This window comes from Phyllobates terribilis, unplaced genomic scaffold (genome assembly GCF_046119375.1).
Source record: "Phyllobates terribilis strain yellow unplaced genomic scaffold, ASM4611937v1 Scaffold_3__8_contigs__length_932513732, whole genome shotgun sequence".
NCBI classification, from domain to species: domain Eukaryota; kingdom Metazoa; phylum Chordata; class Amphibia; order Anura; family Dendrobatidae; genus Phyllobates; species Phyllobates terribilis.
Window position 1 is genome coordinate 719,367,605 of NW_027362763.1, and position 17,655 is coordinate 719,385,259.

Consider the following 17,655-nt stretch of genomic DNA (forward strand, 5'->3'; position numbering starts at 1 on the left):
ACTATTACAGTTTTTTTTACGGAAGAAATGCCAAAATCAGGGTAATACAGAGATTTGACCCGTGGAATTGCAAAACCACAGTTCTATTTCTCTGGCCTACACCAGACTCTTTTAAACAGATATATTGGTGTCTGAACAGTCAGGGAGACACAATTACAGTTTTTTTTACGGCAAAAAATGCCAAAAGCAGGATAATACAGAGATTTGACCCGTGGAACTGCAAAACCACAGTTCTATTTCTCTGGCCTACACCAGACTCTAATTTTAAACAGATATATTGGTGTCTGAACAGTCAGGGAGACACTATTACTGTTTTTTTTTACGGCAAAAAATGCCAAAAGCAGGATAATACAGAGATTTGATCCGTGGAACTGTAAAACCACAGTTCTATTTCTCTGGCCTACACCAGACTCTTTTAAACAGATATATTTGTGTCTGAACAGTCACAGACACACTCAATTTTTTTTTTGGGGGGGAGGGGAATACCAAAAGGTTAATAAGACGCGTATTTGTACAGTCTGACTGAGGAAAAAAAAAATACAGGATTTAGATTAAAAAAAAGGATTTTTCCTGGCCCCTGAGACCGGGGGATAAGTCTAGCAATTTGACCAACAGGAGCACACAGGACTGTAATGCAGCGTTTGCTGGTATAACCACTGCGTCTCCTATACAGCCTGCCTGCCTTCCTGCCTGATATCTGGGATGGATATTAGTCCTGAGAAGGACTGTTTGTTTGATTTGGCAGGCTTTAGAGACCGTACACTACCTATTTCGCACTATAAATCTCTCCCTAGCTCAGCAGCACTCTCCCTACACTGTCTGATCCGGAGCTACTGTGTTCAAGATGGCGGCGCCCGGTTTTAAATACTCAAGGTGGAGCTGTGCGGTCAGCCAATCACTGTAATGCCCACAAACAACATGGCTGCGCATTCCAGTGACTGGCTGGCAATCCCTGCATGTTCATTGGCTCTGTAAAGAGCGCCAAACGTGCAAGGCGGAGACCCGAGCTCCCGCCCGAGTAACCCGGAACTGCTCGGTGCTCGCCGAACATCCCGAGTAGTGAGATGCTCGGGCGAGTACCGAGCAGTGTTGAGCATGTTCGCTCAACACTACTTATGACCATGTGATATTTCAGTTTTTATTTTTTTATAAATTTGCAAACATTTTTACATTTCTGTTTTTTTTCAGTCAAGATGGTGTGCAGAGTGCACTTTAATGAGAAAAAAAATGAACTTTTTAGAATTTACCAAATGGCTGCAATGAAACAAAGAGTGAAAAATTTAAAGGGGTCTGAATACGTTTCCGTACCCACTGTACCTTCAGTAGTAAAATTGTCCTATATAGCATCTATTTAAACCTATACACCTTTACGATGGTTGTCCTATACATGTGTAGTTATAACTAGTTACACAATTGTTATGGCACCCCCTACTGTTTTTTTTGCTTCCATCACAGAAAATCCACCTAATGTGTCCAGTACCAGTGGTCACACATGCTCACATAGTCCTCCTGGATCATTTTGTGCACATGAGGTTGATTGATTGATTTCCGTTATTGTGCAGGCTTCTTGTCACTGGCAATGAACATAGTAAAGGCTCTCATAGACTTTAGATGAAAGTCAGATAAACCCGACTTAAGCAGGACCAGCCCACCACCTGATGTGTATGGGGACTCTCCTGCGACAGAGAAGGATCGAGCAGTAGGAATTTAAGCAGAAAATCCATTTGTTTTCAGGTGGGATAAGTCAGGACTAGAACTTACTCCACTCTCCCCATTGAAAGCACATGAATGCTCGAACAAGCGCTCATGAATATGAGTGAGTCCATAGAGAGATCTGACGGCCAACAGATCGGCTGACAGTTATCTCATGTGTATGGCCAGCTTTAGAGGAAGTTCTGAGGTGAAATGAAAAGATTACCAATAAGTATTTACCAGCAATATCCAGACACAGGAGAATTTTTTCTTTTGTAAACTGATTCAAATTGAAAAAAAAAATGGTTTTAGATGATCATACGGAGAGAACCCCTTTAAAAGGAATCTGTTAGTAGGAACAACCCTCCAAAGCTGTCTATATGGACATGCAGAATCTGCCTCCAAAGCTTATTTTACATGAAAGGGGTCGTTACCAGTGTGAGACATGTAATAACTGACAGTCTGCTCTCCTGATCTACATTCAAAGGTGGAACCAAATGGCTTAATTCCTGTGGCTTGTCCTGAAGAAGAGGTGTGCTACTTCGAAACGGGTTGACAAATAAACCGTATTTAATCTTCACAGATCTTTGTCTTCATCTGTCAACGGTCTCCCTGCCCAGGCAGCCCAGGAGTTAACCCATTCGGTTCCACTTTTGATTGTCCTTTATCCTATGGGTCGGCAGCAGCCTGTATCTAAATGCATTCAGTGGTTGTGTTAACACAACCCTGTCAGATGAGCAAATATCCCTATATTAACAATTTTTTTTACCCAGATAGACCCTATTACGCTTTTGTCTTTACAGTTCACTCAACAATTACTCCTGATCTACATGTCTCACAGTGGTAATGCCCCCTTTCATTTAAAATTAACTCAGGAGGCAGATTCTCAGAGAGATCTATGTCCGGCAAATAGATCTTAACAGCTCATTTACATATTAAGAAAAATGTGGATTCCTCTGAAACAAGACATCGGGTCAGAGATATCAAGGTATCATTTTATTCAACTTCCTATAAGTACCAATATTCCCATATACAGTGGGGAAAATAAGTATTTGATACATTGCCGATTTTTCAAGTTTTCCCACCTACAAAAAATGGAGAGGTCTGTTATTTTTTATTGTAGGTACACTTCACCTGTGAGAGACAGAATAAAAAAAAATCCAGAAAATCACATTGTATGATTTTATTGCATGAAATAAGTATTTGATACAATAGAAAAACAGAACTTAATATTTGGTACAGAAACCTTTGTTTGCAATTACAGAGGTCAGTCGTTTCCTGTAGTTCTTGACCAAGTTTGCACACACTGCAGCAGTGATTTTGGCCCACTCCTCCATACAGATCTTCTTCAGATCTTTCAAGTTTTGGGGCTGTCGCTGGGCAACATTGCTTTCCAGCTCCCTCCAGATTTTCTATTGGGTTCAGGTCTGGAGATTGGCTAGGCCACTCCAAGACCTTGAAATGCTTCTTACGGAGCCACTCCTTAGTTTCCCTGGCTGTGTGGTTCGGGTCATTGTCTTGCTGGAAGAGCCAGCCACATCCCATCTTCAATGCTCTTACTGAAGGAAGGAGGTTCTTGGCCAAAATCTTGCGATACATGACCCCATCCATTCTTTCTTCAATACGATGCAATCGACCTGTCCCCTTTGCAGAAAAGCACCCCAAAAGTATGATGTTTCCCCACCATGCTTCATGGTTGGGATGGTGTTCTTGAGGTTGTACTCATCCTCCTCCTTCCTCCAAACACTGGGAGTGGAGTTGATACCAGAAAGTTCTATTTTGGTCTCATCTGACCACATAACCTTCTCCCATGCCTCCTCTGGATCATCATTGGCAAACTTCAAACGAGCCTGGATGGGTGCTGGTGTGAGCTGGGGGATCTTGCGTGCCCTGCAGGATTTTAATCCACGGCGGTGTAGTGTGTTATTAATGGTAATGTTTGAGACTGTGGTCCCAGCTCTCTTCAGGTCATTGACCAAGTCCTCCCATTTAATTCTAGGCTGATTCCTGACCCCCACAAGGTGAGATCTTGAATGGAGCCCAGGAAGATTGACAGTCACCTTGTGTTTCTTCCATTTTCTAATAATTGTGCCAACAATTGTTGACTTCTCAACAAGCTGCTTGCCTATTGTCTTGTAGCCCATCCCAGCCTTGTGCAGGTCTACAATTTTGTTTCTGGTGTCCTTAGACAGCTATTTGGTCTTGGACATGGTGGAGAGGTTGGAGTGTGATTGATTGAGTGTGTGAACAGGTGTCTTTTATACAGGTAACAAGTTCAAACAAGTGCAATTAATACAGGTAATGAGTGCAGAGTAGGAGAGCTTCTTAAAGAAAAACTAGCAGGTCTGTGAGAGCCAGAATTCTTGCTGGTTGGCAGGTGATCAAATACTTATTTCATGCAATAAAATGCAATTTAACTATTTAAAAATCATAAAATGTGATTTTCTGGTTTTTATTTTAATTATTTCTCTCACAGTTGAAGTGTACCTACGATACAAATTACAGACCTCTCCATTGTTTGTAGGTGGGAAAACTTGCAAAATCGGCAGTGTATCAAATACTTATTTTCCCCACTGTAGATGGTTGATCCTACTGGCAGATTCCCTTAAAACCGTTGCTGTTCAAGACAACCAAGGATTTTACCGTGAAAGAGGCCATCAAAAGGGATTATCCATCATTAAAGAGGACATTTCACTGGATTTTTTTTATTTAAACAGAGTACCTCCTCCAAATGCCACTGCTCCACTGATCCTGAAACTGTTTTTCTTGTTCTCCTGTGCCCCTCCGTTTCAAAGTTATGTCCCCAGTAATAATGGTGCAAATTTTCCTTTTAACCAACTAGTCATGTACTACCAAACTTCTTTGTGAGCGTTTGCTTTTTTCATATGATGTTGGCCAATCAAAACATGGCCGCGCCCACCTAGAAGCTCTGTAGTACACGCCCAGTTAGTTGAAGGGAAAATTGCACTGCTATAACCGGGGGCATAACTTTGGAATAGAGGGACACAGGAAAAAAAGAAAAACAGTTCTAGAATCAGTGGAGCAGCAGCAACTGGAGGAGGTACTCAGTTAAAATAAAAAAAAAAACAATGAAACGTCCCTATAAATTTGGCTATCAAAATCAGTTTGGTGGGATCTGATTTTGTACCCCATTGATTGCAACGTGGTGCTGCTACAAAAAGTGTGGTCCAAGCAAGTGTGAACTAGTCTGCAGCCCACTGTTCATACTGAAGAGTCTGCAACGCTGTTGGATAATCCCTTTTTCCGCCCTAACTGTTTAGGTGTTGTATGGTAGTATCACGTGGGCTCTAAGAGACAGTATTGTGTTTGCGTTGTTTAGAAATATTATTTGACAACATTTATGCAAAAATTACATAATTCATAGTCGGGGGCATAGCTATAGCGGGTGCAGGAGATTGTAATCGCACCCACCTCCGGAAGTCAAGAGGGGCCCAAGAAGGTCCCTTTGTCCCATATGAAAAGATCAATACTAATAAAGACCCTGTTTGCCTAGGGGCCCATGAACTTCATGTTACGCCACTGATTATAGTAGTTACAGTTATTATTTTGCCCCCATTCACCCGTAGCAACCAAATCAATAAACAGTAAACAGCCCTAAGTGCCTTTTTATTTTTCACTGAGCCCTTATTCATTAGGAAATACCAATTCACAAAGGACAAACAGCTATCCTGTGTCTTAGATCCCAAATTTCAAAGGGAAAGAATCCATAAATATGTCATTTCATCTAACATCCGAAAACTGATGATGTTCTGCAACTTGGTCACCCTTCTCTAATGTCAAACTTCATTAGTTCCAAGTTTTTTTTTGTTTCATTGGATTGTTGGATTTTTTTTCCCTTCACGGAATTTGCTGTAGATTTAGGGGGAAGTTATCATTTGTTTTGTGTCTTTTTTAGGGCACATTTTGTGCAATTTTTAAACTTTAGACATTTTGGAACTTTTTTTTTTTTACTTTTTAAACACATTTATAAATAGTGCACCATTTTTAATGCATTTTGTACCAAGTTCGGCATTTTTATTTTGAGCTTGTCATAAGAGGTGGATCACTTGCATTTTCCCTGTTTTAACCATATTTATGACTTGCAACTTTTGTATATGTTGCACAAAAAGATGCAAACACAGGGGAGGTTATGGTATAAAAGTGAAGTAAGAGTTCAAGAAAGAAGTGTAAAATCTTAAGATGAGACTTTGATAAATTTGGCGCAAAAAATGGCAAAGCAGCGACATGTAAAAATGACTTCATAAATTGCCCCCATGATAAAGTTTCCACCATACAGTTTTAACCTAAATTTAACCCTTCTGGTGTTTTCTTCTGATTATTTCTATACCTTTTTTTGTAGAAAAAACCCTGGTGTCAAATGTTGACTGTGAGTCAATGGCTAAAATTAAATGGTCTTCAGTATGTTTTTTTATGATTGTTGGTGTGGTTTGGGGGTATTTGGTTTTTTACTCTTAAAGGGGCTATCTGGCCTCAGGCTACAAGTCTGCAGTCACTCTATGTGACTGCAGACTTATGCATCCTCACAGCTCGCACAGTGCGCGCATGACCTCAAGTGTGCCAACTATGACCATGCAAATTGCCTCTTCAGAGAAAAAGAGGACTTGAACTCTATAGCGCCACCTATTGGAAGCAGCAATCCTACAAGTCACAATCGACCCTTTAACGAGTCTTGCAATATGACTTAGGATAAAAGCCAAATCAGAATCTCAATTTGCAGACATGTATGACCATGGGCATTTTACCTGATGCGTTTTCGCCTTGAATAACTCAGCAGTTCTGCTGGAATCTTAAAGACACCATGGGAATGTACACCCGGAAAAGAAAAATCACCAAATAAACATTTCCTAAAGTGATTTTAACTTTAAAAACTCTTCGGGTTGATTCATCTTTGCTTCTGTGCCTTTTTTGTCAAGCTTTGTGAATTTTTCACTTGTTTTTCATTTGCAGCATTTTTTAAAGTCACCTTTTTACTTGTTTCTCTGTTTTTTCTTAGTTTGCCATTGTGGACAAAGTCTAAGTTTCCAGATATTTTTGCCCGATTCATCATTTGTGACTTTTCAAAAAGTCACAACATTTTTCATCAAATGTTCTCCATTCAGTCCCCTCCTGGAGTGATTTTATGTACGGCAGGAATTTTTTGTAAACGGTGCCACTTTTTGGACTAAAAAAAAGTTGCCCAAAAAAGTTAAAGACAAAAAATAAAGACGATTTTTCACTTTGCGTAAAAAAATCATGAATCGGAGGAATTTCTGAAATCAAAATACGCAACCTTGTAAATTCAGCGATTCTATGGATTGTGCCCTTGTCATTTTCCTTGTTACTTATTTAGAATATATAATAAATGTTTTAGCAAAAAAAAAATGTAAAGGGGTGTCCGATCAAGACACCAACTGTCTATCCTATTAGGGTATATGAACATCGTAGAGGAGATTCTTGGTTGTGACCTTCTAGTGAGAGTGAAGAAACTTCATCTTTAGTGGAACTGTCCTGTCCTTGTATTACGTGGTCAACTATTGAAGAAATAGCTTTAGGTCATGGTGGGGTCTTCATAGAAACCCCCAGTTTAATATAATCAGCTGCTCACACTTCTGAATTATGTTTATTTTTTTTAAGAATACAATGTTTTCTTGCCAAATTCTTGCTTTTTTTCCAGCTGTGTTCGACTAATCCTCATGATAGCATCAGTAATAAGAAACAAGATTCAACTGGGTCTCACAGATGGCTCATTGTAGCAGATCCTCTGCAGGAAGTAGAGGAGGGAGCATTGACTGTGTCACAAAGTGACCACTCATACTGTTTATGTGTTTTACGTTTTTTCTTTTTAGAGCAAGCATGGCAGAGCAACTGGAATGTGAAGGAGCCATAGACTGGGAAGAAAGATGCGTAGCCCTGGAGTCCCAGCTGATGAAGTTCCGTACACAGGCGAACAGAATCCGGGAATTACTGGCAGAGAAGGTAACCTTACATCAATTAAAGGAATCCGAACGTGAAACTTCTGCTGAATGATAAGCTGTAATGCAAGCGAAAGACACATTCATTAAGGAATTTTAGTTATTTAGAAAGAAGAAAATTCAACTAAATTGGCATTTACAGTGACATGTACCCACAAGTATAAATGTTATCAGAGGGACGCTGATCCGTACGAATGGTTCACAAAGCGTGAATACTAATATTAAAGACCCGTTGACCTGGTCTCCGAACATTCAGACAACTTGATCTCATTTCATAGATAATGGAATAAATAGACAATTTATAAATCACTTTATCTATAAATTATATTGTCTTACGCCTGAAAAATACCTCGAAAGTGCTGGTCCATTGCCTGTTGTCAAGTGTAATCCGTATTCAGCAGCAGAGACAGCAAGACAGATTACAAGAAGTGCGGCGGGTTTTTGTCTTTCTACAGGAAGTCAGGGCAGGTTTTTGTCTTTCTACAGGAAGTGGGGACTGTCTTTGTCTTCTACAGGAAGTGGGGGCGGGGCTTTGTCTTTCTACAAGAAGTGAGGGCGAGTTTTGTCTTTCTACAGGAAGTGCAGCGGGTTTTTGTCTTTCTACAGGGAGTAGGGGCGGGTTTTTGTCCTTCAGTAAGTCGGGGCAGGTTTTTCTCTTTCTACAGGAAGTGGGGACGGGGCTTTGTCTTCTACAGGAAGTGGGGGTGGGGCTTTGCCTTTTACAGAAAGTGGGGGCAGGGCTTTGTCTTTCTACAAGAAGTGGGAGCGAGGCTTTGTCTTTCTACAGGAAGTGAGGGTGGGTTTTTGTCTTTCTACAGGAAGTGGAAACGGGACTTTGTCTTTCTACAGGAAGGAGGGTGGAGGGTTTTTGTCGTTCTACAGGAAGTGGGGACGGGTTTTTGCCTTTCTACAGGAAGTGGGGGTGGGTTTTTGCCTTTCTACAGGAAGTGGGAGCGGGTTTTTGGCTTTCTACATGAAATTGGGGCGTGTTTTTGTCTTTCTACAGGAAGTGGGGGCTGCTTTTTGTCTTTCTACAGGAAGTGGGGGCTGCTTTTTGTCTTTTTACAGGAAGTGGAGGCGGCACTTTGTCTTTCTACAGGAAGGAGGGTTTATGTCTTTCTACAGGCGGAACTTTGTGACTCGCCCAGGGGGATATGGGGGCCTTTACCTTCTTGGGATGTCACGGCAGTCGGCTCCCGGGGCCGTACCCTGGGGTTACTCTTTAAAAGGGGTTTGTCACTTGATGGGATGAATAACAGTTTTGTCTCGTGACGCCACCTGTGGTTCCCGGTAATGGGTACCGGCGCTGCTGCAGACCTCTGGAGCAGATGTTAGGGCAGCTGAGTTGCTGCGGCTCTCCACAGGCAGAGCACAGCTCCAGGGCAGTGTAGGTGCAGATGGTGATGCTGGGCGTTGTAGTGAAGGAGCGATAGCGTGATAGAAATAATGGACAGAAACAGTGGGGTGCAGTCATTTGAGTTTACTCACAGTTATTCAGGTTCCTCAGGTAGCACTATACAGCTGACAGTCTCCCACGTCGCGTTACGTTTACTAGGCAGGGGTTCAGCACTCCCTCAAGTATCTCAAGAGCACTTAACGGGACCCCTCTCTGTATGTTCCTTTCTTAGCCGACTTCCCGCGCTGGGTCTCTCCCTCCTGTCCTGCGCCCCGCCACACAAAGTCCCGATCGGGTACCTTGAGATCCCTCTGGGCAACTTGAAGTTCCCGGACCTGCTTGGTGCCTTTCTCGGCGGCTTAGTTGCGGATGTGGCAACTGCACCTTGAAAGTGCAGAAGCCTCCGGTTTTCTAGCTGAGACTTAAAGTAACTCGGCTAGTCCAGGGACTGGTTCCCTTCTTGGGGCCTGATCCCTCTGACGCCTGGCAGATTTGGGCGTACGGGTGCCGTCCTGCACTCACCATACCCCCTGGGATCCCTTCTGTTACTGGAGCCTTCCTCCCATGCTCCCACTTCTCTCTCAGTCTTGGGCATGACAGGCCGAGCCTGCCTCCCGAGCAGAGCTCCTGAAGAGCTTCTGCTCCCTTCACTTCTCCTCTTCTGACTCACTCTTACTACTCCCTAAAAAGATGGCTTCCCTATATATATATATATATATATATATATATATATATCTTCAAGTTCTCCCCTGGTCTGCGTCCTCCACCCACACCCACTACTTGGTCCCACCTCACTTTTGGTTCCCCCCACTCTAGCCAGGGACGGGGCAGCAGAAGAAGTGCATAATGCCCTTCCAGCCGGCCTGGAGTAGTGTAGTGTTGAGTGCAGGTGTTGGGGTCCCGGGAAGTACTCCATCCTTACCTGAGAGAAGGAGATGCCACACCTCTGGGTGAGGTGCAGTACCTCTGTGGCGACTGAACCCTCAGGGGCGCCACATTTGTCTCTCTGCTCCTGTTCTCCTGTTTGTCAAATTGCATACAAGCATAAAAAGAGAGGCGGGCTTTCAGGCCAGGGCAGGGAAAACCATTGGTGAATGTCAGTAGCAATGCATTTTGAGGAGTGAGGGAAAGTAAATTCTAGCACCTACAGCACTGGAAAAAATTACACATAAATTATTATTACCGTATTTATTATTATAGCGCCATTTATTCCATGGCGCTTTACATGTGAAAAAGGGGTATACATAGCAAAAACAATTACAATAATCTTTAACACAATGTGACAGCGACTGGTACAGGAGGAGCGAGGACCCTGCCCACGAGGGCTCACAATCTACAAGGGATGGGTGAGAGGATACTGTAGAGCTGGTCATGCAGCGGTATGGTGGAGCAGTGGTTACTGCAGGTTGTAGGCTTGTCGGAAGAGGTGGGTCTTCAGGCTCCTTTTGAAGGTTTCCACGATCGAAGAGAGTCTGGTGTGTTGGGGTAGAGAGTTCGAGAGTAGGGAGGAAGCGCGGGAGAAATCTTGTATGCGATTATGGGAGGAGGAGATAAGAGGGGAGCAGAGAAGTAGATCTTGTGAGGATCGGCGGTTGTGTGCGGGTATGTAACGGGAGACTAGGTCAGAGATATATGGAGGAGACAGGTTGTGAATGGCTTTGTATGCCATGGTTAGGGTTTTGAACTGGAGTCTCTGAGCAATGGGGAGCCAGTGAAGGGATTGAGAGAGAGGAGAGGCCGGGGGAACAGGTGGATTAGTTGGGCAGCAGAGTTTAGGATGGATTGGAGGGGTGCGAGAGTGTTGGAAGGGAGGCCACAGAGCAGGAGGTTGTAGTAGTCAAGGCGGGAGATGATGAGGGCATGCACTAGTGTTTTTGCAGATTCATGGTTGAGGAATGTGCGGATGCGGGAGATATTTTTGGGTTGGAGTCGGCAGGAAGTGGAAAGGGCTTGGATATGTGGTGTGACGGGAGCTAGTTACCCCATCCGCAGATGTCCAATCTTCTGCTGCAGGCCCCTGACATGGAAAGGCTTTTCTTACACTGGGATATATAAAATATTACTATCGCACAGTGTCTCCAAGATGAACTAAACTTTTATTTTCACAAGCAGGTTTTATAGAGAATCACACAAGCTATTTTTATCACCCATTGTTCTCACCAGATAATACCCACAGTAGGCTCCCAGACAGCAGTTATGCAACAACCCATTAATCAGCACATTGTCTGTTTGCCCCTGCTAAGTGAGCACAGGAAGGTGGGGGCCAGGAGTGCTTCGGTCACATCACAGAATGTCCAACAATATGCGATCCACAATATTCACCCCACTTTATAACATTATGTCCCATTAGCTGCATAGGCGCTACGACAACCCCCATGTGGCAAAATCTTGGAGTATGGGGTTGATCCATCACAATGCTCCCCCTTCCCGGACAGGATCGGCCTACCCAGTCTGCTCCCCGACGGATCAGCTGGAGGAGGTCCACGATTTATGAGGTTGGTAGCAGGTCAGTTTGTCGGCTTAGTCCATCGGCGTTACCATTTTGCTTGCCGGGTCTATAGTGGATGGTGAAGTCTAACGGTTGTAGTGCCAAACTCCACCGTAGTAGTCTGGCATTGTCCCCAGAGACCCGATTAAGCCATACCAGGGGGTTATGGTCCGTTATGAGGGAAAACTGTCTTCCATACAAATATGGTTGGAGCTTCTTGGCAGCCCATACTACTGCCAGGCATTCCTTTTCGACGGCCGCATAGCTGACTTCTCGAGGCAGTAATTTCCGACTCAGATAAGCTATTGGGTGTTCTTGGCCGTCCGGCCCGACTTGGCTCAGTACTGCCCCCAACCCAAACATAGATGCGTCCGTGTGAACAAGGAAACGTTTAGTTGGATCGGGTGCGGCCAATATTGGGGTATTTGTGAGATCGTCCTTTAGCTGGCGGAAGGCTTCCTCACACTCGGGGGTCCAAGTTACCTGGCGGGGGAGGTTCTTACGTGTCAGATCAGTGAGGGACTTGGCAATGCTGCTGTAATTAGGGACAAATTTCCTATAATACCCCGCTGTCCCTAGAAAAGCCATGACTTGGGTTTTAGTACGTGGGGTGGGCCACTTGGCTATGGCCTCAATCTTGGCGGGTTCCGGTTGTTGTTTTCCACCCCCCATCCAATGTCCTAAATACTGCACCTCTGCTTTGCCTATGTGACACTTTTTGGTGTTCAGGGTGAGTCTGGCTTTGTGGATCCTATCCAATACTGTCTCTAGATGATTTAGATGCTCATCCCATGTCGCGCTGTAGACGGCGATGTCATCCAGGTAGGCACAAGCATAGTCCTGGAGACCATCCAGAAGCCGGTCAGCCAGCCTCTGGAAGGTCGCGGGGGCATTCTTCATCCCAAATGGCATAACCTGAAACTGGAATAAGCCAAACGGGGTGACAAATGCAGACTTGGGAATAGCATCAGGACTTAGGGGGATCTGCCAATAGCCTTTGCATAGATCGATGGTGGTCAAATACTTTGCCCCAGCCAGCCGGTCTAACAACTCGTCCACACGCGGCATGGGATACGCATCCGTCACAGTTTTCTCATTTAGCATGCGATAGTCTACACAAAACCGGGTAGTCCCATCTTTCTTAGGCACTAACACTACAGGGGACGCCCAGGGACTATCTGACTCCTCAATGACCCCTAAACGCAACATCTCCTGTATCTCTTGTCGCATCCCTTCTCGTACAGACTCCGGGACGCGGAAGGGGGGTTGTCTCAGGGGGGTCTGATCTTGTGTCTCAACCTTGTGTTGTGCAAGTCGGGTGAATCCCGGTCTCTCTGAGAACATCCTCTGCCGCTGCCTCAGCAATGCCTCGGCCTGCTCTCTCTCCCGGGCCCCTAGGTTTTCTCCTAAGTGTACCTGGTCCCAGGTTTTTGACTGTGTCCTCTCACCTAAGACATCAGGCAAGGGGAGTTCGGCTAAATCCTCTGCTTCGGGTGCGCAGATGGCAGCGACCTCTTCAGGGCGCTCCCGGTAGGGCTTCAGCATATTCACGTGGAACATGTTGATAACCCTGGGGTCGTCACAATCGGCGACATTGTAGGTGGTGATGGCTATTTTCCCCACTACCCGGTAAGGCCCCTGCCATGCGGCCTGGAATTTGTTCTGCCTAACCGGTTCTAGTACCAGGACCTTCTGTCCTATCTCGAAGGTGCATTCTCTAGCACTCTGATCGTACCATACGCGCTGGCACCGTTGGGCCGCCTGCATGTTCACGCGCACAGCCTGACTCAACTCCTGCAGGCCGTCCCGGAGTTCCAGCACGAAGGGCACGATAGGGGTTCCTGCTATGGTTTCCTCCCCTTCCCAGAGTTCTCGCACTAAGTCTAGGGGCCCCCTCACCCACCTCCCATATAACAGTTCAAATGGGGAGAACCCCGTAGATTCTTGGGGCACCTCCCGATAGGCGAACAGGAGGTGCGGCAAGAATTTCTCCCAGTCCCTGTAGGTCCGGGTGAACGTCCCAATGAGTTGTTTTAACGTTCCGTTAAAGCGCTCACACAACCCATTGGTTTGCGGGTGGTATGGGGCGCTTCTAATGGACTTTACACCACAAAGTCTCCACAGTTGGCTGGTCACCTCTGCCGTAAATTGGGTGCCCTGATCCGAGATAATCTCCCGGGGAAATCCAACCCGTGAGAAAAACTGGAGCAGGGCAGCCGCCACCGTCTCTGCCAGTATGTTAGGCAAGGCAACCGCCTCTGGATACCGTGTGGCATAATCTATCACTGTCAATATATACCTTTTCCCTGACGGACTGGGTTTGGCTAACGGCCCTATCAGATCGACCGCTACTCGGCTAAATGGCTCCTCCACAATGGGAAGGGGGTGTAATCTGGCCTTGCAGCGATCTCCCCTCTTGCCAATGCGCTGGCAACTGTCACAGGTCTGGCAGTACTGACGAACATCATGGGATAACCCTGGCCAAAAGAAGTTTTGTGTCAGAAGATGCCTGGTGCGGCTGACTCCGAGTGTGATTCCGCCTCCGCAGCTCGAGCTTGTCTCCGGGTAGTCACAGGATATGTTTCAGCCATAGCCACCGATGCCGGGTCGGCTTCGCCTTGGTAGCAGTGTACAGCGGCCCGGTTGAAGGTAGCCGCTTCCGGTTTTGGCCACTGGGTGCACTGGGTCCGGTTGGGACAGTGTCTCTGCAGGTGACCCAGCTGATGGCAGGTGTGGCATCGCACCCCAGGAGGACTCTGGTAGGCCAGGGTATTAGTGGGTCCCCCGCCAAACTTCTGTGGTTTAGGGGCCTCCAGACCCATGGGAGGGCCCCTTGAGACAGTTTTGGACCCTGACAATTGGGCCGTCCTAGCATCATAATGTTCATCGGTCAGCCGTGCGGCCTCCTCAAGAGTCGTCGGTCGTCGGTCCCGAAGCCATTCTTGCGTCTCGGGAGTTAACCCAGTAAAGAATCGTTCTAACGTGATGAGCTGTAGGACGTCCTCCTTCGTGTCTGCTTTGCTACCTTGTACCCACTGTAGCAGTGACCATCATAGTTTACAGGCCCATTCAGCGTGGGTATGAATGACGGTATGCCTCTGGTGTTAGTGCATACCGGGCCAAGATCACTTCTTTGACTCGCTTATAGTCCATACAGTCCTTATCCGATACAGTGCGATAGGCATCCGCTGCCCGGCCTGTCAGCTTGCTGGCCAGAATCTGGACCCAATCCTCCGGCTCCACTTTATGAAGGGTACACTGCCGCTCAAAGTCCTGCAGAAAGCCATTAATGTCTTCCTCTGCCTCCCCCAACTGTCGGAAGGCATTGTATTGTATCTTTTTGTGGCTTACCCCTGCTGGTACTGGGGAGGAAGCCAGGGCTCCCCCTGCTCGCTGTATCTCCTCTCTCCGCTCTGCCATCTCCATCTTGGCTAGCTCTATCTTGGTCCACTCTGCCATCTCCATCCTGGCTAGCTCCATCCGCTCTGCCCTCTCCATCTCCATCTTTTTATCCAGATCAGTACGCACATCAGCCATCACCTTATCTATGATCTGTACTGCCGGGTTGGGAGCATAAAGTGCCAGTCTGCTCTTTACCTCCCTCTGGAATTCAGTCTCTTCCACGTTAGCGTTGGAGGTTGTTGCGTTGTCGAGCTCCATAATGGCTGCTATCAAATCCACTTTTGTTTAGTTGCTGGCGGTTAACCCTCGAGCTTCCACAAGGTCCTTCAACGTATTCCTCTTTAGCTTCCGGTAGATGTCTTCCATTCAGTCCTTGGTTCCTGAAGAAGATGGACAGAGTCCCACCGTTGCCACCAGTGTGACGGGAGCTAGTTACCCCATCCGCAGATGTCCAATCTTCTTCTGCAGGCCCCTGACATGGAAAGGCTTTTCTTACACTGGGATATATAAAATATGACTATCGCACAGTGTCTCCAAGATGAACTAAACTTTTATTCTTACAAGCAGGTTTTATAGAGAATCACACAAGCTATTTTTAGCACCCATTGTTCTCACCAGATAATACCCACAGTAGGCTCCCAGACAGCAGTTATGCAACAACCCATTAATCAGCACATTGTCTGTTTGCCCCTGCTAAGTGAGCACAGGAAGGTGGGGGCCAGGAGTGCTTCGGTCACATCACAGAATGTCCAACAATATGTGATCCACAATATTCACCCCACTTTATAACATTATGTCCCATTAGCTGCATAGGCGCTACGACAACCCCCATGTGGCAAAATCTTGGAGTACGGGATTGATCCGTCACATGTGGTTTGAAGGAGAGTTCAGAGTCCAGGGTTACCCCAAGGCAGCGAGCTTGAGAGACTGGGGAGAGTGGGCCATTGACGTTGATAGATAGGTCAGTTGGGGGGGTTGAATGAGATGGCGGAAAGATGATGAATTCTGTTTTGTCCATGTTACGTTTTAGAAATCTAGCAGAGAAGAAGGATGAAATAGCGGACAGACATTGTGGTATTTTGGTTAGTAGGGAGGAGATATCAGGTCCAGAGAGGTAGATCTGTGTGTCCTCAGCATAGAGGTGATAATGAAAGCCATGAGACTGAGCTGTCCCAGGCCTAAGGTGTAGATGGAGAAGAGTAGGGGTCCTAGAACTGAACCTTGGGGGACACCGACAGATAGGGGGCGAGATGTGGAGGTGGTGTGTGAGTGGAAGACACTGAATGTCCGGTCTGTTAGGTATGAAGAGATCCAGGATAGGGCCAAGTCTGTGATGCCGAGAGATGAGAGAGTTTGTAGTAAGAGGGAATGGTCCACTGTGTCAAAGGCAGATGACAGGACTAGGAGGAGGACAGAGTAGTGTCGCTTGGCTAAATGGTAAATTATAGCGTATAAGAATTAGAGCAGTTTCTGGACATATTAGATTGGTATATATGCCAAAAGCAAATTTAATCTTTTGGTATTTGTGGGAGATGAGGGCTGCAAGACCATGCATTTCTATAGATTTTCTATGAAGGAACCTACTTTTAGGACTTTTTTTTTTGAATGGTCGGATAACACAGACTAAAATGACCTCCAAACTCCTGATTGGTGGGGCTATTTGGGTACTTTATACAAAATAGAATATGTCACCCCCGCAGTGTACACAGAAAGCTTCTGATAAGTGGTGTGGACGAGGTTATACACAGCTCAGCATTCTGAGAACTGCTAGATATGCAGCAGGGAAAATGATCAAAATGACAGCATGCAGACTAACAAGTGTCACATCACTGGAATCAGGGTCTCTGTCCCGTGCTGCTCTAAAATTGCATAGCAAAAAACTGCTGACAGATTCCCTTTTAAAGGGGTTGTCCTGGTCTTAGATATTGGTGACCTGTCCTTAGGATAAGTAATCAGATGGTGGGAGTCTGACATCCAGCGCCTCCATCAATCAGCTGGGTATACACAGTGTACAGTGCTAGGACACCAGAGATCTGTACACTGTTTTAGCAGTTCCCAGGTACTGCAGTTTAGCTCCTATTTACTTCATTAGGAGTGGACAAACCCTTTAAAGAGGTCCCTCCAAGTCTTTGTAGAGCTCTGCATTAATTAATAAGCTGTTGGCTCATTAGATGATCCACCAGAAATGTGGATAATGGGATAATATTACAAGGTATCCCAGTTCTGCAGCACCCAACGATCAGTGTTAATTTGGGAAGGAACCTGGCAGTAATTGTTCAGTTCCTCTGTATCACCAACACAGGCGAAATGAAGTATTACGGTACATGGGGCCCAGTGTTATCATCCTGTAGAATTTGGGTTCTACAGTGAGATATTATTTTGGCTAGTAGATGGGACTCTAGATGTACTCAAAATGCCATAATGGCAACTTTTTTTAGAAACTGAACGACCCCTTTAATGAAACTAACAATTCTGATCAGTAAGTCGTGCTGCATCTGTCACTGCAATGTATGGGAGCTCAATCATTAATATTTTAAACATTTTAGAATTTTTTTTTTTTTTTACCTGTTTGTAGAATTTTTTTTTTCTTTACATCATGCAAAGCTTCTTACATTTTATCCTGAAATTACACAGTGCCATATGCTGTGTTTCCATATAGTTATTTTGAATAGTTGGATGAATCAGCCTCTTTCAGGAGAATATAA

General features: G+C 45.5%; 1 protein-coding gene across 1 annotated transcript in view; it reads left to right on the forward strand.

Annotated features, from left to right (window-relative positions):
- Positions 1-17,655, forward strand: part of PLEKHH2 (pleckstrin homology, MyTH4 and FERM domain containing H2) — a 255,616-nt gene that overhangs the window by 63,086 nt on the left and 174,875 nt on the right. The window contains exon 2 of the mRNA XM_073672039.1: positions 7,539-7,668. Coding sequence (XP_073528140.1) covers positions 7,546-7,668 — 123 coding nt within the window. The 5' untranslated portion in view covers positions 7,539-7,545. The remainder of the gene's footprint in view (positions 1-7,538; positions 7,669-17,655) is intronic.